At 45.7% G+C, this 21,157-nt stretch overlaps 1 protein-coding gene across 1 annotated transcript in view; it reads left to right on the top strand.

The window, feature by feature from the left end:
* KCNK12 (potassium two pore domain channel subfamily K member 12) overlaps window positions 1-19,486 on the top strand; it is a 111,155-nt gene extending 91,669 nt beyond the window's left edge. Inside the window, exon 2 of the mRNA XM_066594487.1 lies at window positions 18,591-19,486. Coding sequence (XP_066450584.1) covers window positions 18,591-19,486 — 896 coding nt within the window. The remainder of the gene's footprint in view (window positions 1-18,590) is intronic.
* Window positions 19,487-21,157: the final 1,671 nt, after the last annotated feature.

The raw sequence follows: 21,157 nt of genomic DNA on the forward strand, positions 1-21,157 counted from the left end.
ATGGATCAAGTCTTATTAACATGTCACCTCTCTTAAGCATGCTACATAAGATGCAAACCCTTGGAGCTGTCAGCCATAGTTTGTGACGGGAACTGCATGCTATTGGATATATGGGTTATGCCATCCATCACGAAGTGCAATACATTGGCCCATCTGAAATGGTGCAAGGAACATTGTCATTGGAAAGTTGAGCTATGAAAGAACGTTCTGTGGAGTAGCAAATCATGTTCCTCCATCTTTAAATTAGATGGACGCCTGGGGAATGGCTTTTACCTGTGTTGTGCCAACTGTTGCATACAGCAAAGGTTCTGTTATGGTTTGGGCATATTGTATGTGGCATGGTCTAAGTTCGTTGGTTGTAGTGACAAGAACCATGAACATGGAGGTGTACCCTGATATTCTAGACAATAATGTGCTGCCGACAATGTGGTATAACTCTGGGAATGAAAAAAAAGGTAAAATAGGTCAGCACTACCAAATGGAAATATATCTCAATAGAAATATATAGGTCCACGTTAAACCATGGCTGCAACATACAAGAGAAGCAGAAACCAAAAATGGCAGCAGCACGCAAAATAAATTTACTATCAGAGGTATACACACCTATAATCAATACTCTAACCACGTTAAATAATGCAAGGTTCTTGGTATATAATTCAATCGAAGTACATTGGCCCATATACCAACGTCCAGGTGACCAAGCTCTCAGATGGGTCCTAACTAGAGATGAGCGAACGTACTCGTCCGAGCTTGATACTCGTTCGAATATTAGCGTGTTCGAGATGCTCGTTACTAGAGGCGAGCACCACGCGATGTTCGAGTTACTTTCACTTTCATCTCTGAGACGTTAGCGCGCTTTTCTGGCCAATAGAAAGACAGGGAAGGCATTACAACTTCCCCCTGTGACGTTCAAGCCCTATACCACCCCCCTGCAGTGAGTGGCTGGCGAGATCAGGTGTCACCCGAGTATATAAATCGGCCCCTCCCACGGCTCGCCACAGATGCATTCTGACATAGTTCAGGGAAAGTGCTGTCTTGCTGGAGTTGCTATAGGGAGAGTGTTAGGAGTTATTTTAGGCTTCAAGAACCCCAACGGTCCTTCTTAGGGCCACATCTGACCGTGTGCAGTACTGCTGAGGCTGCTTTTTGCAGTGTTGCACATTTTTTTTTTGTATATCGGCCGTGCAGAGCATTGCGTCCTCAGTCTGCAGTAATTTTACATAGTATAGGGCCAGTAGTGCTGAGGCAGGGACAGTGAAAAAGGTGAAAGACATATACTGTCTATATAGGCAGTGGGCTTTTCCAAAAAAATTTGGGAAAAAACATTCTATTTGGGCTGCCTGTGACCGTCCTGAGTGTACTGCGTCTCTGCTGGGGGTAGTAGTCCTAATTAATACGCAGCCAGCTAAGTGTTATAGCAGGCTTGTGCAAAATTCTTTCCTGGCTCTGCATTGGACGTTACATCACCGCTGTCATCCTGTCCAGAGGGAAACAGTCTGCAGTAATTTTACATAGTCCAGGGCCAGTAGTGGTGAGGCAGGGACAGTGAAAGAGATATACTGTCTATATAGGCAGTGGGCTTTTCCCAAAAAATTTGGGAAAAAACTTTCTATTTGGGCTGCCTGTGACCGTCCTCAGTGTACTGCGTCTGTGCTGGGGGTAGTAGTCCTAATTAATACGCAGCCAGCTAAGTGTTACAGCAGGCTTGTGCAAAATTCTTTCCTGGCTCTGCTGTGCGTTCCGTAAGCGAAGTCAGCCTCCAACCACAGGCCAATAAGCGGCACATTTAATTACAGCGTTCTGTTTCTGCACTACTGGTAATACACCATGCTGAGGGGTAGGGGTAGGCCTAGAGGACGTGGACGTGGACGCGGGCGAGGACGCGGAGGCCCAAGTCAGGGTGTGGGCACAGGCCGAGCTCCTGATCCAGGTGTATCGCAGCCGACTGCTGCGGGATTAGGAGAGAGGCACATTTCTGGCGTCCCCACATTCATCTCACAATTAATGGGTCCACGCGGTAGACCTTTATTAGAAAATGAGCAGTGTGAGCAGGTCCTGTCGTGGATGGCAGAAAGTGCATCCAGCAATCTATCGACCACCCAGAGTTCTGCCCCGTCCACTGCTGCAACTCTGAATCCTCTGGCTGCTGCTCCTCCTTCCTCCCAGCCTCCTCACTCCATTACAATGACACATTCTGAGGAGCAGGCAGACTCCCAAGAACTGTTCTCGGGCCCCTGCCCAGAATGGGCAGCAATGGTTCCGAATCCTCTCCCACTGGAGGAGTTTGTCGTGACCGATGCCCAACCTTTGGAAAGTTCCCGGGGTCCGGGGGATGAGGCTGGGGACTTCCGGCAACTGTCTCAAGAGCTTTCAGTGGGTGAGGAGGGCGATGACGATGAGACACAGTTGTCTATCACTCAGGTAGTAGTAATTGGAGTAAGTCCGAGGGAGGAGCGCACAGAGGATTCGGAGGAAGAGCAGCAGGACGATGAGGTGACTGACCCCACCTGGTTTGCTACGCCTACTGAGGACAGGTCTTCAGAGGGGGAGGCAAGTGCAGCAGCAGGGCAGGTTGGAAGAGGCAGTGCGGTGGCCAGGGGTAGAGGCAGGGCCAGACCGAATAATCCACCAACTGTTTCCCAAAGCGCCCCCTCGCGCCATGCCACCCTGCAGAGGCCAAGGTGCTCAAAGGTCTGGCAATTTTTCACTGAGAGTGCAGACGACCGACGAAAAGTGGTGTGCAACCTTTGTCGCGCCAAGATCAGCCAGGGAGCCACCAAGCCACCACCACCAGCCTCAGCACCACCAGCATGCGCAGACATATGATGGCCAAGCACCCCACAAGGTGGGACGAAGGCTGTTCACCGCCTCTGGTTTGCACCGCTGCCTCTCCCCCTGTGCCCCAACCTGCCACTGAGATCCAACCGCCCTCTGAGGACACAGGCACTACCGTCTCCTGGCCTGCACCCACACCCTCACCTCCGCTGTCCTCGGCCCCATCCACCAATGTCTGTCAGCGCACCGTCCAGCCGTCTCTAGCGCAAGTGTTTGAGCGCAAGCGCAAGTACGCCGCCACGCACCCGCACGCTCAAGCGTTAAACGTGCACATAGCCAAATTTATCAGCCTGGAGATGCTGCCGTATAGGGTTGTGGAAACGGAGGCTTTCAAAAATATGATGGCGGCGGCGGCCCCGCGCTACTCAGTTCCCAGTCGCCACTACTTTTCCCGATGTGCCGTCCCAGCCCTGCACGACCACGTCTCCTGCAACATTGTACGCGCCCTCACCAACGCGGTTACTGCCAAGGTCCACTTAACAACGGACACGTGGACAAGCACAGGCGGGCAGGGCCACTATATCTCCCTGACGGCACATTAGGTGAATTTAGTGGAGGCTGGGACAGAGTCAGAGCCTGGGACCGCTCACGTCCTACCCACCCCCAGAATTGTGGGCCCCAGCTCGGTGCTGGTATCTGCGGCGGTGTATGCTTCCTCCACTAAACCACCCTCCTCCTCCTCCTCCAACGCAACCTCTGTCTCGCAATCAAGATGTCTCAGCAGCAGCAGCACGTCGCCAGCAGTCGGTGTCGCGCGGCGTGGCATCACAGCGGTGGGCAAGCGTCAGCAGGCCGTGTTGAAACTACTCAGCTTAGGAGATAAGACTGCTCACGTCCTACCCACCCCCAGAATTGCGGGCCCCAGCTCGGTGGTGGTATCTGCGGCGGTGTATGCTTCCTCCACTAAACCACCCTCCTCCTCCTATGCAAACTCTGTCTCGCAATCAAGATGTGTCAGCAGCAGCACGTCGCCAGCAGTCGGTGTCGCGCGGCACGGCAGCACAGCGGTGGGCAAGCGTCAGCAGGCCGTGCTGAAACTACTCAGGCACATGGCCCACGAACTGCTGCAGGGTCTGACAGAGCAGACCGACCGCTGGCTTGCGCCGCTGAGCCTTCAACTGGGCATGGTCGTGTGTGACAACGGCCGTAACCTGGTGGCGGCTCTGCAGCTCGGCAGCCTCACGCACGTGCCATGCCTGGCCCACGTCTTTAATTTGGTGGTTCAGCGCTTTCTGAAAAGCTACCCACGCTTGTAAGACCTGCTCGGAAAGGTGCGCCGGCTCTGCGCACATTTCCGCAAGTCCCACACGGACACTGCCACCATGCGCACCCTGCAACATCGGTTTAATCTGCCAGTGCACCGACTGCTGTGCGACGCACCCACACGGTGGAACTCTACGCTCCACATGTTGGCCAGGCTCTATGAGCAGCGTAGAGCTATAGTGGAATACCAACTCCAACATGGGCGGCGCAGTGGGAGTCAGCCTCCTCAATTCTTTACAGAAGAGTGGGCCTGGTTGGCAGACATCTGCCAGGTCCTTGGAAACTTTGAGGAGTCTACCCAGATAGTGAGCGGCGATGCTGCAATCATTAGCGTCACCATTCCTCTGCTATGCCTCTTGAGAAGTTCCCTGCAAAGCATAAAGGCAGACGCTTTGCGCTCGGAAACGGAGGCGGGGAAAGACAGTATGTCGCTGGATAGTCAGAGCACCCTCCTGTCTATATCTCAGCGCGTTGAGGAGGAGGAGGAGCATGAGGAGGATGAGGAGGAGGGGGAAGAGACAGCTTGGCCCACTGCTGAGGGTACCCATGCTGCTTGCCTGTCATCCTTTCAGCGTGTATGGCCTGAGGAGGAGGAGGAGGAGGAGGAGGATCCTGAAAGTGATCTTCCTAGTGAGGACAGCCATGTGTTGCGTACAGGTACCCTGGCACACATGGCTGACTTCATATTAAGATGCCTTTCTCGTGACCCTCGCGTTACACGCATTCTGGCCACTACGGATTACTGGGTGTACACACTGCTCGACCCACGGTATAAGGAGAACCTTTCCACTCTCATACCCGAAGAGGAAAGGGGTTCGAGAGTGATGCTATACCACAGGACCCTGGCGGACAAACTGATGGTAAAATTCCCATCCGACAGCGCTAGTGGCCGAAGGCGCAGTTCCGAGGGCCATGTAGCAGGGGAGGCGCGGAGATCTGGCAGCATGTACAGCACAGGCAGGGGAACACTCTCTAAGGCCTTTGACAGCTTTCTGGCTCCCCAGCAAGACTGTGTCACTGCTCCTCAGTCAAGGCTGAGTCGGGGGGAGCACGGTAAAAGGATGGTGAGGGAGTACGTAGCCGATCGCACGACCGTCCTCCGTGACGCCTCTGCCCCCTACAACTACTGGGTGTCGAAGCTGGACACGTGGCCTGAACTCGCGCTGTATGCCCTGGAGGTGCTTGCTTGTCCTGCGGCTAGCGTCTTGTCAGAGAGGGTGTTTAGTGTGGCTGGGGGAATCATCACGGATAAGCGTACCCGCCTGTCAACCGACAGTGCTGACAGGCTTACACTCATCAAGATGAACAAAGCCTGGATTTCCCCAGACTTCTCTTCTCCACCAGCGGACAGCAGCGATACCTAAACAATACGTAGGCTGCACCCGCGGATGGAAGCATCGTTCTCTATCACCATCAAAAACGGGGACCTTTTAGCTTCATCAATCTGTGTATTCTATTCATCCTCCTCCTCCTGAAACCTCATGTAATCACGCCGAAGGGGCAATTTTTCTTAGGCCCACAAGGTTCAGTCATATAATTTTTGTAAACAATTTTTATACGTTTCAATGCTCATTAAAGTGTTGAAACTTGCATCTCAACCAATTTTTATTTTAACTGGGCTGCCTACAGGCCTAGTTACAAATTAAGCCACATTAACCAAAGCGATTAATGGGTTTCACCTGCCCTCTTGGTTGGGCATGGGCAATTTTTCTGAGGTACATTAGTACTGTTGGTACACCAATTTTTTGGGGCCCTCGCCTACAGTGTAATCCAATTAATTTTTTGCCCACCTGCATTAAAGCTAATGTTACATCAGCTGTGCTGGGCACTGCAATGGGATATATTTATGTACCGCCGGTAGCTGCCTGGGACCCACCCATCCTGTCGGTCCACATGGACTTCCCATTAGGGAGATGTACGTGCCTGTGTATACTTATAAAAAACTCGAGCCTGACTGGGGCATGCAGTTTGGGCCAAAGCCCACCTGTATTTAATCAGACGTTAGCTCTGCTGTCCAGGGCACTGCAATGGGATATATTTTTGTACCGCCAGTGGGTTCCAGGGAGCCACCCATGCTGTCGGTCCACACGGACCTCACATTAGGAAGTTGTACCTGCCTGTGTCTATGTATTAAAAACCCCGGTCTGACTGGGGCATGCAGTGTGGGCCGAAGCCCACCTGTATTTTTTCTGATGTTACCTCAGCTGTGCAGGGCAATGCAATTGGATATATTTATGTACCGCCGGTGGCTTCCTGGCACCCACCCATGCTGTCGGTCCACATGGAGTTGTAACTGCATGTGTCCACTTCTAAAGAACCCCAGTCTGACTGGGGCATGCAGTGTGCGCCGAAGCCCACCTGCATTAAACATGACATTACCTCAGCTGTGATGGGCACTGCAATGGGATATATTTATGTACCAGGGAGCCACCCATGCTGTGTGTCCACAGGGACTTCACATTAGGGATTTGTACCTGCCAGTGTCTATGTATTAAAAACCCCGGTCAGACTGGGGCATGCAGTGTGGGCCGAAGACCACCTGCATTTAATCGGACGTTACCTCAGCTGTGATGGGCAATGCAATGGGATATATTTATGTACCACCGGTGGCTTCCTGGGACCCACCCATGCTGTCGGTCCACACGGAGTTGTAACTGCATGTGTCCACTTCTAAAGAACCCCAGTCTGACTGGGTCATGCAGTGTGGGCCGAAGCCCACCTGCATTTAACGTGACATTACCTCAGCTGTGATGGGCAATGCAATGGGATATATTTATGTACCGCCGGTGGCTTCCTGGCACCCACCCATGCTGTCGGTCCACACAGAGTTGTAACTGCATGTGTCCACTTCTAAAGAACCCCAGTCTGACTGGGGCATGCAGTATGGGCCGAAGCCCACCTGCATTTAACATGACATTACCTCAGCTGTGATGGGCACTGCAATGGGATATATTTATGTACCGCCGGTGGGTTCCAGGGAGCCACCCATGCTGTGGGTGCACATGGAATTCCCATTGCGGAGTTGTACCTGCCTGTGACTATTTATAAAAAAAACGCGGTCTGACTGGGGCATGCAGACACCTTGACAGAATGAATAGTGTGTGGCACATAGGTTCCCCATTGCTATGCCCACGTGTGCAGCTCCTGATGGAGGTGGCACAGGATTGGATTTCTCATTGCTTCTGTACAGCATTGTGGGCTATCGCCCCGCCCCTTTTAAAGAGGGTCGCTGCCTAGCCGTGCCAACCCTCTGCAGTGTGTGCCTGCGGTTCCTCCTCATGGCAGACGCACTTATAAATAGACATGAGGATGGTGTGGCATGAGGGCAGCTGAAGGCTGTGCAGGGACACTTTGGTGTGTGCTGTGGACACTGGGTCGTGCGGGGGGGGGGGTTGGGCAGGAGTAACCCAGGAGAAGTGGCAGCGGAGTGTCATGCAGGCAGTGATTGTGCTTTGTTGGAGGTAGTGTGGTGCTTAGCTAAGGTATGCATTGCTAATGAGGGCTTTTCAGAAGTAAAAATTGTTGGGAGGGGGGGGCCCACTCTTGCCGCTATTGTGGCTTAATAGTGGGACCTGGGAACTTGAGATGCAGCCCAACATGTAGCCCCTCGCCTGCCCTATCCGTTGCTGTGTCGTTCCCATCACTTTCTTGAATTGCCCAGATTTTCACAAATGGAAACCTTAGCGAGCATCGGCGATATACAAAAATGCTCGGGTCGCCCTTTGACTTCAATAGGGTTCGTTATTCAAAACGAACCCTCGAGCATCGCAAAATTTTCGTCCCGAGTAACGAGCACCCGAGCATTTTGGTGCTCGCTCATCTCTAGTCCTAACACTAATACCAGGTGGTAAATCTTAACCTGGGAAAGTTGGGTTCCTACCAATACTCTGGGAATGGTCAGCCATACTACCAACCAGACAACGCACCTTGTCACAAATCCAATGCTGTTTTACTTTGGTTTGAGGATATGGATGTTCCACGATTGGACCGACTGCACAGAGTCCCGACCTGAACCCTACTGAACATCTTTGGGGCATACTGGAACTTCAGGTCAGGAAATTTGAACAAGGTCCATCTTTTTTGAGAGAACTCACCAGATATTTCCAGGATGAATGGAGGGGAATATCAGCTGATGTGTATCAGATGTTATAGCATTTTCAATGTCATTAGGGCCAAAGGAGGCCCTACTAAGTAGTAACATATGTAAATAAATGCTACTTTAGATGTTTTGCTCAGCTGTCCAATTACCTTTGGTAGGATAGTGTTTTGGTTGACCATATGGTGCACTTTCTGCTTGGGACTGTATATCAGGCACACTCTGGCAAGTCATTATTAGTCACATTTTTTGGGTGCACTCTCTAGCTGGAACTGTTACTGGGGGCTAAATTCATGTGGGAATCCTTCACCCGGTACTATTTTTGGGCTAGTTATGGGACTATTTATGGAGAAACTCTGGCTGTCAATATTAGGCATGACCGGTATATGATAGCAGAGAAAAAGTTTACGCTTCTCATGCAACATCTAAAATCTCGCTGAACACAGCAGAGTATAATGGCAATTGTATAACTGGTTTTATTTCTGGATTCAGAAGGAATCTCTTAAAAGCAAGAGAGAAATTCTGGAAAAAAAATCTACATTTTATAGATTTTACTCTTTTGTTCTAGTTGTCGGAAGGAAATATACATAAAAACTTAATTAAAGGCTGTGTTGCAAGTACTTAACACCATTCAGGGGTTTCTATGAACACTTGTTTGGATTCAATTATGAATCATTGACACATCATTGGTCTATGACATTTCCAAACGTGATAATACTAATTTTCTTGTCATAATTCCAACAGGCTGTATTTATATGTGGCGCAGAGAAGTGTTAAGTCATTTTCAGCAATGTGAGACATAAACCGCAAACAATAAGCCATGAAAAAACAAAAATGCTACAAATATAGTAATTTACTGTTTACAGCCACCTCTCGCCCTACAGATTATAGCCCAGGAAAGGGCTGGAAATTACCCTTTCCAACCCAATTTATATCCTGGTTTTCCTAGGGGGCTTACTCTTTTTCTGCAATTATACAACAGCGCTATCTGCTGGCTGAAGCCAGTACTGCATCAGGTGACACGTTGGATAGACTCCAACGGCAGAGAGGCTGGCAATATACAGTAAGAGAACCACGACGGACGTCTTCCAACATCGGAGCTGTACAGCCTTAAATCATAATGTCTTCAGACGTCAGACAGTGGATTGGAAAGGGTTAAAGAGATTATAAAATATAGTCTCATGGAGATAATATTTTTGGCCCATAGTGACCATAGTTCTCACTTTTCTAGGGCAGAAAGCGGCGCAAATATACATCAATGTGTTTTGTAGGTATAAATCAACAGACAATTAGTGTCAGCGGTATAATTTATTATTTTGGTTACTGAGAAGTACTGATAAAATTTGTTGGTTTGGCAAATAAGAAAATATTAGTCGTGCCTAAAGGGGTTTTTCGATTGCAGATATTTATGGCATATCAATAGGATATGCCATAAATGTCTAATAGATGTGGGTCCAATCTCAGGCATAAATTATAGTAAATTTGTCAGACCTCAGGTAGCCATGTCCTTAAGGCTGCATTCCCACGAACGTATATCGGCTCGGTTTTCCCGCCGAGCCAATATACGTCCTCCTCATCTGCAGGGGGGGGAGGATGGAAGAGCAAGGAGCAGGAACTGAGCTCCCGCCCCCTCTCAGCCTCCTCTCCGCCCCTCTGCGCTATTTGCAATGAAAGGAGGCAGGACGGGGGCGGGGCTAAGTTACGAGAATTAGCCCTGCCCCTGTTCCGCCTCTCCCCATTGCAAATAGTGCACAAGGGCGGAGAGGAGGCAGAGAGGGGGTGGGAGCTCAGTTCCTGCTCCTGGCTCTTCCATCCTCCCCCCCCCCCTGCACATGAGGACGACGTATATCGGCTCAGCGTGAAAACTGAGCCGATATACGTTCGTGGGAATGCAGCCTAAGCCCCAAGCTGTGCAAATCACCGTATTTGCCTAAAATTATGCTTCTGTGCTAAAAAAAAATCCTTCTAAAGTGCTGACTACTAGGGGTTCTCCCTTCCTTCTAATACGATATCCACTGCCTGTTATCAAGTGAAGTCTATCTGTAATAACAGAGATGACAAGATGAATAACGGGAAGGAGTGAAGAAGAATGATGACTCATACTGCCTATAAAAGTCTATAAAGAGGAGAGGGGGAGGAGGGAAAGACTTACACGGATGTGCTGCAGCGAATGATAAGTGAATTACTGCTGCACAGTGACTGAAATCATATCTATATTACTAAGCACTGCTGTACACTGCCCTCCATGAAGATGTTATTTATGTGTGTGCTACAGAGAGTTAGAGAGCAGGATATTCTGTTATCTCCATGTGCAGTGTAAGGATTCATTAGAGCAACTAGTCTCCACCCACCAGCTCAGGGAAAACTGAAAATTACGTATGCACCCTGGGAAAACTGGTGATAAATGCCATTTTCAAGTCACAGAATAGCCATAAATAGAGTTATTACGCATGTGCATACAAGGCAACATATTCAGAAAAGTCATCTTAAAATTCTGATATGTTTTAAAATAAAATAAAAGTCTTGAAGTGCTACAAATAAGTTTCTAGTTTCTGGTTCACAGTTGATCTCTAGTACTCAAGTGATGAACTACATTAACCTGGCAACTATTTTCTTTTCTTTTATAAGGAGGAACATTACTATTCAACATCACATCGCATGTTTAAAATATTTATGTACAGAAATTCCATTCTAACACAACAAATATGTCAACTTTCTTTTATTCTTTGTTTATTATAAAACCCAATGAAAATGATTGAAAAAAAAATAGCATAGTGTTACAAGGTGAGCATTCACTTTAAGCAAATGTCACATGGACATTGATTTATATTGTTTTTTTAACATACCAAAATTTACAGCAACCTTTGGGTGCAGCTGATCTTATGCAGTATTGCTGTAGATGAATCCCAAACCATCAGACATTTATCACATATTCTGTCTATTTGCCATAAATGTATGCTGTAGGAAAACAATCCTTAAAGAGAAATCCAGTTAGAATATTTTTTATAGTATCATATTGCACATCGTTCACACCGACAGTAGCGGTTAGGGAACTTAAATCACTGTGGAGTCTCATAACCATTCAGCATGATAAATAGCAGTGAGTGGGATCGGGTCCTCTATAGACCCTTGTGGCCTTTTGATTGGAGGCAGTAGTGAGATCTAAGTATGTCATGGTTATGTTAAATCACAGATACATTTTGATACTTAGTGGGCACAGTTCATTGGTTATTATGAGCGCCCATTGCACTGTCTTCCTGTGCCCTCCATCCCAAAACTTTGTGTGCCTACAAAAAAAAACAACTCATACCACCTAACCCTGCAGGTTGCACTTCCCTATATGGTTCCCCACAGTCTCCATTCACTTTCAGTTCAAGCAGTCATGTGACTACGTACATGACTGCTGTGCCCAATCACAGGCTTCAACAGTGCTAAGACTGGTAATTGGTCACAGCAGTCACATGTCTAAACAGTCACATGGCCGCTCAACCCAAAAGTGAGCAGAGACTGCAAGGCCGGAGTGATAGTAGAAAAACAAAAGGTGAGTATATCGTGGTTTATTATTTTTTTATAAGGATTCTGTCATCAGTTTCATGTTGTCCGAACCACGGACAGCATGAACCTGGGCGAGGTATGCCATTGCCCCTGTGGCAGGTGGGAGCGGTCGGCCCAGCCTGCCCCTGTGACAAGAGCTCATCTCGGAGTCAAACTTCAAAGTGCGTGTATTTGGAAAGTTACAGCATTTCAGAATAAAACACACATGGGCCCAATGGGCATCCCTGCCCCGGGTTTATGTTGCCTGTGGTTCGGGCAGCATGAACCTGATGACAAAATCCTTTTAATCTTTTCAATATTTTTCAACTGTATCCACTCCCCGAGGACATGGATACAGTTGAAAGTGGTGCCACTACCAGGCAGCCAAAGCAGATGCATTCTTTGCTCTATGGTTACAATGGCCCTGAGATCAGAACTTCCATTATGGTTGTAATTCTCCCTTTATCACAATCAATGTATCGGTAGTATCTAAATATTCCAGCAAATAGCATGTGAAGCCAAACCTATGAATCAGGCTACTAAATCTAAATAGATCAGGTTATGACTAACATAGCATAAGGTCAAGTTCTAGATTTTCTGACTAATGAGAATCCCAAAAAAATGTGATCTCACACATGAAATTGCTTGTTGACTTATTGCTTAGCAAACCTACTATTTACTAGCTCAATGTTAAAGATTTTCAGATGCAGAAATTCTAAACCGGCCTTGAGGGGATTTATTGCGGCCATGTGGAGAGATGGGGCCTAGTCTTAGTCATTTCCATCCATATGCAATGGCTTGGCAGAAACTTGTACAGGACCCCTCTCTAGAGCAACTGCAAATTTGTAAGGGACTCCCCCTAAGGAGTAATATTACTAAAGAGGTGGACTGAAGGAATGAACCAAAAATTGCCGCAAAATCACCACATGTGCAAAAATTTGCACTAAATTTTGGTGCAGCAGAACTGAACATACTCTATGGATGCTTGTTGACTGGATGATGCCTGGACATCTTGTTGTGTGCAAGGACAGAGTATGCTGGAGAAGTTGCTGACAGCGGGGTTGAGAGGAGAGACAGCATCACACTAGGGGAACCAGGAGATTGCTGGTCACAAAGAACAAAGGGCAGATGAGCAAATTCATAGTCATCTGGGAGGAAGTACCAGAGCAGTACCAACCAGAGGACTGAGAGTGGAGGCACAGAGGAGCATTTCCAACCCCTTAAGACAATGCTGTAAGACCTCTGTGGTCGGCAGAAGTTGCATCCCCTAGATCAGGGGTTCCCAACTCCAGTCCTCAGGGACCACCAACAGGTCATGTTTTCAGGATATCTTATGGTAAGAACACCCGTGGCAATCTCTGAGGCATTGACGATAATTACATCACCTGTGCAACACTGAGGAAATCCTGACAACATGACCTGTTGGCGGTCCCTGAGGACTGGAGTTGGGGAACACTGCCCTAGACAACAAACCGTAAGTGAGGTCGGCTTCAATGAGAATGCTAGGTGTATACCCCCGTAGAGACACAAACAATTAGCTGTTAGTATGTTGTAAATTGAAGATACAAGTTCGATTGTTTAACCATTATCATTTTATTGCTTATTTTCATGTTGTTAAATATTGTACACTCTGGTTCCTCTATTTGCTGCATCCTGCGACCCTTCACTTCCATATATTAGCAAACAAGTGGGTACAAAAATGACCCAAGGGTTGCGAAGTGTCCATAGAGGAAAGAAGAACTCAAAACCCAACAGTCTTGGGTGGCAAAACTGGGTGGAATCATATGACTCATTTTAATTTTAGCTATGAGATATCCCCTCTATTCTATGTACACCCCTGCATATTGCCCAGTTTTTATAACCTGGTGCTATAAATGTTTGTAACCCAACCCAAAACATCACACTATAAGAAAAACATAATATACAGTAAGTAAATCCTTTACAAATCCGGCATGAGAAAGGTGATTACATGAGATCACAATGCCCTGCACCATCTAACAGAAGGCTTTTCCAAACCTCGCCTGCAATTTAATCATCCACATTTTAGTTTTTCATCTATATTATAGATTTCCTATCAACGAGGCAGCCAGAAATAATAGATCAATTAGCGCTGGATGTCTGACAGTGAATTAAGACATTATTCATTCCATAATATTAGAAGGAATCAGTGACCTAAATATAGAAAACCGGGGGGGGGGGGGGGAATCAGGCAAGAGGAGCGAGCTCCTGGCCTTAGCATTCATTTGGTGGCATCGATTTCCTCAAAGTCATTCACAATTAAAATCATATGAAATGTTGCTGGACGATGCTTTTAGATGAATCATTTTAGAATGATTCACTATTGAATGAATCGCTATGTTTCTTATTGAATACACAGCATGGTTTATCTTAACTTGGTTGCTCCTCACAACTTGGACCTGGGTTCGTCGGGACTGAATAAATGCAATATCTGCACTATGCAATAATAGCACAGACGGGGGAGTGGGTATTTCTTACGCCATGCTGCAGGCCAGGATCAGAAATGAATCAGATCCTGGGCGTTTAACTTGCCATGGTTTAGCGGAAAAAAAAAACTTTTTTTCAAAAGTTTACAAAATGTTTAATTCTTAAAAAAAAAAATAATAGTCATTGTCACAATCATAGAATAGAATAGAACCCATTGATGTCAACAATTTTTTTAGCGTACAATTTGGTTGTGCGCAAAAAAATAGTTCTTGCTCTATTTTCCTGTGTACGTGCGCACCAAAGAGCCCCATAGAAGTCTATGAGAAGTGCACAAATGTGCACACAATAGACAAGGGGATGTGTGAAAGATTGCACAAAACCGCAGGGAAAAGAACAAAGCTGGACCTCATTAGGCTAAATAGTCTCTTAAATCAGGGCGGGGAGGTGCCGCATATGCATGTGAATGTGCAGTAGAGGACTATGCCCAGACACGCGCAAATCAACTTCAATCACATTGCGCCTAAACGTGCGTATTTGTGAATATGCTTGTCTGAAGCCGCTCTTAGGCCACTCTCACACAGGCACTTGGCAAAACGCCGCGATTTTGATTGCGACGCTTTGCCGCTATTTTACTTTTATTTTCGGCCCGACAATGTGTTTTAACACATTCCATCATTGTGATTGGTGATGAGGTGCGCTAAACGCTGGAAAATAGAGCAGACAGCGATCGAAAATCGCAGCGCTAGAAAGCGACGTCCAGCGCCGTGATCGAACGCATATCTACGAGGCCTCATTGAAAACAATGAAATTACTGCAGCATTCAATATGGCCTGGCATAAATGCCTGAAAAGTCATAATTTGGGCATGTGTACCAAAATTGTTACTTTTTATAAGTCAGAAAACTGGCGTACAAACTCTAATACATGTGGCCCATTATCGTCTATAAAAGGTGTATTAATTGTGCAAAAGCAGTGAAGCCAAAAAACTATATACTGTAAATTTAATATCGCCATAACCACAATGATAGTTACATTTAACATCACGTTTATACTACAAATGTCATAATGCAAATCTCCCCCCAAAAAAGTCAGAATTGACGCATAACCCTGATTACACGAAAAACGTCCTGCAGGGATTTCTTGATAAGGCTGTCTTCACATCTGAGCGGAAACCGAACGAACCCCATTATGTTCAGTGGGGTCCGTTCGGCGCTGTTCGGTTTCCGTCATAAAACAAACCCATTCGGCCAGGGGATTCCCCTTTCCTGCTCTTTGAATAGAGCAGGAAAATAGAATCCCCGCCGCAGGTGTGAAAGCAGCCTCATACAGGTACTTATTTTCTCCTGATCCTTTTGATTGTTGGCTATAGACACCTGAGGGTGGGGTTTATCCTATCTGTTCTCCCATAGCAGACACTGCAGTGGGGGAGAGCTCCTGCTGCAGTCAGGTGCCTTACAGCCAGTCTGATCTGAAGTTTGTGTGTGTGATCTTATCTTCTATTTTCCTATTTTATAAAGTATAATTCTATCTTCATGACTAACAAAATACTTGGTTCTATTTTAGTCATTTTCATTCTACGTTTTTATGGGTCTGTTTTTCGTAGCCGTTTTCTTCCCGTGAACCCATATGTGTCCTTTAAAAGGTGCAATAGAGTTTTGTGTAATCCCCAGAATATGAAAATCTGTCACCTGCCTGCTCCCATGGGCTCTGGACTATGAGAACATTACAATAACAAGTATTACTCTTGGCCTCTGTATGGATGTGTGTCCTTCGCGGAGGCAAATTATTTGGGTGAAGAACCAGCTCATTACGCCTTCAAGGCCAACAGCAGCATTTCAAGGCACAATGAATAATAAAGTGTACGGGCACATTACCGCGACCGCCGAGCTCTGTCACTTTCATTCTGTTTACACTTCTGTCTGTAAAGTAGAAAAATAAAAAAAGCGGTAAAAGACGAATGGAGCATTTATAAAGGAGTAAGCGGAAACATAAGGAACCGTTCCGAGGGGTTATTCCTCATAGGTTGTGCAGGCCTCAACTAGAACAACACAAACTGGAATGTACGTTCTTAACCAGATCTGTCATCATCATCCCTTCCACTTATCTGCAAGACGAGATGTTTTTCTAACCAATCAGAGACTAAGTGACATATTTGTATGTGAGTTCATTGCGTATATCACATATATCAGAGTATCCAATCTTATTGCGCTTTGTTTCATACTGCCTTAAAGCGTTATTCCCGAGATTGAATTTTATCACCTATCCAAAGAATAGGTGATAAAAGTCTCATTACTGGAGGTCTCATTACTGATCCCTAGAAGAAGGATCCCATTCGGGTGCTGGCGTGGGTGAGTGCTGTGTTGCACAAGTGAGCAGGGGGGAGAGAGATCTCCCTCCCGTTCCCCTCCGCCGCTCCCCACCGGCACCCGAATCTTTGCGGGCGAGCAGGCAGGTACTCAGTAAGAACGATATTCACTCGAGTATCTGTCCTTACCGAGTATGCTCACTCATCTCTAATCCCATGTCCTCCTCTTTTGCTCACAGCAAGCTCACTGTCTCCCCCCCACGATGTGGAGCCGAATAGAGCAGCCACCAAGCATGTGCAGCACTGCTCGATTCATTTCAATGGGGCTGATCAAAATAGCCAAGTACAAGCAAACTCTGGCAGTCACATTGAAGATGAATAGAGTGGCAACTCGCATGCTCGACCACCATTCCATTAAAACCCCCTCCTCATTGCACAGGGTGCAGTAAGACTGCAGTGAGGAGGAGGGCGGAACATGGGATTGGTGGAGGTCTACGCAACGAGACCCCCACAAAACAGACTTGAAACATCCATCTTGTGGACAGGTGATAAAAGTCAATCTTGATAAATACCTTGGTATGAGATTATAAAAAACATGGCAGATTTTTTTTCAGAAGAAGCACAACTCTTGGTTTTGGGTTGTGCGTGATGTTGCAGTTTTGCTTCATTCAACTCAATGGAACGTTTTTAAATGTTGAAAGTGGTAACTTGTATTCTTTTATCTACGCTACCATCAGGGCCATAGTTTCCAAAAGAGTCATGGGTGTGAGTCACAGGCAGTGATGGGATGAAGTTCCTTTACCCAGCCAAGAAAATTATTCTAAGACTCCATCTACAATATGTGTACATCCACATGCACACAGAGGACAAATCATCAGTAAGGTTTAACAGGTTATTTAGGTAACATCCAATAAGAAAAAGATCCAAGTGGCAAGTTATTGTCTTCAAAGTCAGCTTGTAATCTAGTTATCTTATGGTGGACCTTCGAGACCCATTATTGTGCTAGAGTGTGGACTCGCTGGATGATCCTCTGACACTTTATGAACCTTTTCGACCTTGGTCATGAGGAACAAGCCCTCACCAATCTTATGAGTTCTGTCAGTGACCTAGAAGATGTAAAAGTTAAGCCTTCACTTTACAGAGATTCTGTCACCAGGTTCTGAATCTGGGACAGCTACGGTCATTACCCTGTGTATGTTTTATTCTGAAAGGCTGTGACTTTTCAGAATAAACCACTTTGAAATTTGACTCGGATATGAGCTCTGAGTCATGGAGGCGGGCCATGCTGGCTTCTCCCTACTTGCATTCTGTAGATTGACAGCTTTCTCCCTATATACAAGCAAAAACAGAGCTGTCAGTCTGCATGCTGTGGGCAGGGCGAAGCCAGCGCAGTCTGCCTCCATGATTTGGAGCTCAAAACCAAGTCAAAGTTCAAAGTGTGTTTTTAGTCTGAAGTGCCACAGTGTTTCAGAATAAAACATAAATGGGGGTAATGAGCATAGCTGTCCAGATTCACTCCATGCATTGTTCGTTCAGCGTGAATCTGGTGACAGGATCCCTTTAAATGTCATCTCCACCTAATAATAAAATGAACCTTCAAAAGTTTGTCCCAGTATTAGAGGGGAAGAACAGTCTATCGCCTACAATTGAACTTCTTGGCAGTCCCTCCAATCTCCCGGTTCCATTTTCGTCCGTCCAAGATGGCCACAACAATATTTTGACTACTTAATGCACAATGTGCACTGCCGTCCGATTAGTCAGCACTGGTCACATGACCAGTTATGGCCAATTAGAGGTCAGGTAAAGTGCAGTAGTAATCCAATGCAATGTGGGGATTAGGAGCCTGGTCATCTTGGATAGCCAAAAATGATACCCATAACCGGTGGATCAGAAGGCTGGCAAAGAACAACAACCATTAATATACCCCCACCCTTTCCGGTCCTAGGATAGAATTTCATCCTGAAACTAGAGGATCACTTTAATACTTCAGAGCATGAGCCATGATATGCCAGTAATGTCCAAAAGTCAGGTTGACATAAATGTTTTATTCATGTGAAGATAATAAATTCTTCACAGTTTTCTAACATATAATTCTTTCTTACTACAATTACAGGTTTTGGAATGACCACGCCAGCCACTGTATTAGGAAAAGTGTTCCTCATCTTCTACGGCCTCTTTGGATGTGCTGGAACAATACTGTTTTTCAACCTCTTTTTGGAAAGGATAATATCGCTCCTGGCATTTGTCATGAAAGCTTGTCACGAAAGACGACTACGAAGAAACGGGCTTCTACCTCCAACTGTCCGAAGAGGTTCATCGATATCAGACGTTGACAGCCTTGTTGGGTGGAAGCCATCAGTTTACCATGTTATGCTAATATTGGGTATCTTTGCTATTACCCTCTCTTGCTGTGCATCAGCCATGTATACCCCAGTGGAAGAGTGGAATTACATTGATTCTTTGTATTATTGTTTTGTCACTTTTAGCACCATTGGATTTGGAGATTTGGTAAGCAGCCAAAATGCTGTATACAAATATCAGGGATTATACAGGTTTGGAAATTTCATGTTTATACTTTTGGGAGTTTGTTGCATTTACTCACTTTTTAACGTCATATCGATTGTAATCAAGCAAGTTTTAAACTGGATTTTAAAAAAATTAAGGTGCCGTTGCTGTAATAAGTGCCATAAATCCAACCCGCGTCTTGGACGCCGAAATGCCATCACCCCTGGAGCTCGTTTTCGCAGGAACAAGTTCTCGATGGAGACTGAAGGAAACTATGATAGTGACACAGAAGGAAGGAGGTTGTCTGGGGAGATGATCTCCATGAGAGACCTTACGGCATCCAATAAGGTTTCTCTTGCCATACTACAGAAGCAGTTATCTGAAACAGCCAATGGTTACCCTAGAACTGTGTGCATCAACACAAGACAAAACGGCTTCTCAGGAGGGGTCGGAGCTTTAGCCATCATGAACAATAGGTTGGCAGAAACGAGTGATTCTAGGTAGAGTCTTTTCAAATTTCTATATTTTCATTAACATTTTTTTTAAATAAAAATGGCTCAAAATGGTAAAAAATTTCCTGGACCCCAAACCATTGAAACACCCATTTATTTGTACTAAAATTCTTTTTTCCCATTCCATCAACATCTTCTGGCATCTCATGCATAAAAAAGGAAACTATCATTCTTATCCTCTCAGGCAAAACGTGATATGTTTACGTCGTTTAGCTAAATTGACTGTGAGAAGGTGAAAAATACTCACTTGCTATTGAATGTCTATCTTTTTTTATTTTTTTTATTTTTTATTTTTGCAATTGCTCATAGCTTTAAGAAAGACGAGTCACATTGTAGATTCTTCATATCCGCTGTACATGTAGGATATGGCTGGAGTGCAATGAAAGAGGCTTTGTTGAAAATGTGATTGTTGTGCCTCTGAAGCCATAGATGAAAAAGAACCTATGACTGAATTATACAAAGTTGTGTCTTTTTATACAAGAAGAAAGTTTAGACTAAAGTATTATATTTTACGCTACAAATAAATACATGCAATGAAGCCAACTTACAGCTTGTGACGGTGTGTAGTGTATATTTTGACTTAGATGTATCTGCTACTAGTATATGTATGGCAGTCTACTTGAGCTTCGAAAGACTTCTTGGCACTGCATGGTGTAGGCCACTGATCTCTAACCTGTGGCTGTCTAGATATGCTCAAGTTGTAGTTTCTCAACAGTTGGAGAACTACAGCTTAAAGACCACTGAGTTGGCAGGTAGCAGGAATACATAGGAGGGAGTATAAGCAGAATGAGTGGCCTTTGTCTTGAGGTTGGCCACGGCATTTGCCAAACCTTACAGGTGTTGACACCAGCCTTAACCAAAACCTGACCTACAAGGTAGTTTACTTTCAACTGAACTAAACCAATCCTAATTATTTTTCCTATATCATGAATATAGGGAATAGTTTATCAAGACACACTAGTAGGGAGTTGGGACGGTAGGTGCCTAATTTCTGGGCCAAAAGTATCAACCATTCCCTTTTATATAATGCATACTTTCCATTCATCAACATCAGTTTTTCCATTGTTCCCACCACACTTATCAGAATTTTTGCATAAGTCATCATTTCTAATATTACACAATAAGGTAAGATACCAATGTGCCTTGAGTTATAAAATGTATATTTTAACTTCTGAAGGCCTATGGGTAAAGGGATGTGTTTACTTTAAGGTATATTAGAGATTTGCTAGTGATATACGTTAATTTGAATGCCACACTTAGAGACGTAACACTCAAGAGGTAGAGAGCCAACAGTCACATACTGGCTCTGGTGCCTAAAGGGGGTAATGCTGTTTCCTAAAGAAGTGCCTATCATATCTCAGTACTGTAGTTCATGCACATTCACACAGACGAGTCACAGAGATCTCTGCTTGAGTATGTCATTGCAATAGAATGTATGTTGAAAAATGTTTGCAGTAAATGTGCAAAATACCCATTTGATAGGGGATGTATCAGTAGAAAGAAGGGTCAGAATGGATAAAGTGTGTCCTTAGGGAGAGCACTGAGCAGGTGTAAGGAGACTTACAAGGCCATGCATAGGAAATTTATGCAAATAAGAAAATGGAACAATGCCTCTACAGCGCCACCTATTAAAAGGTGTCATTCCTGCAAATCATAGGTTCTC

This window comes from Eleutherodactylus coqui, chromosome 3, assembly GCF_035609145.1.
Source record: "Eleutherodactylus coqui strain aEleCoq1 chromosome 3, aEleCoq1.hap1, whole genome shotgun sequence".
NCBI classification, from domain to species: Eukaryota; Metazoa; Chordata; class Amphibia; order Anura; family Eleutherodactylidae; genus Eleutherodactylus; species Eleutherodactylus coqui.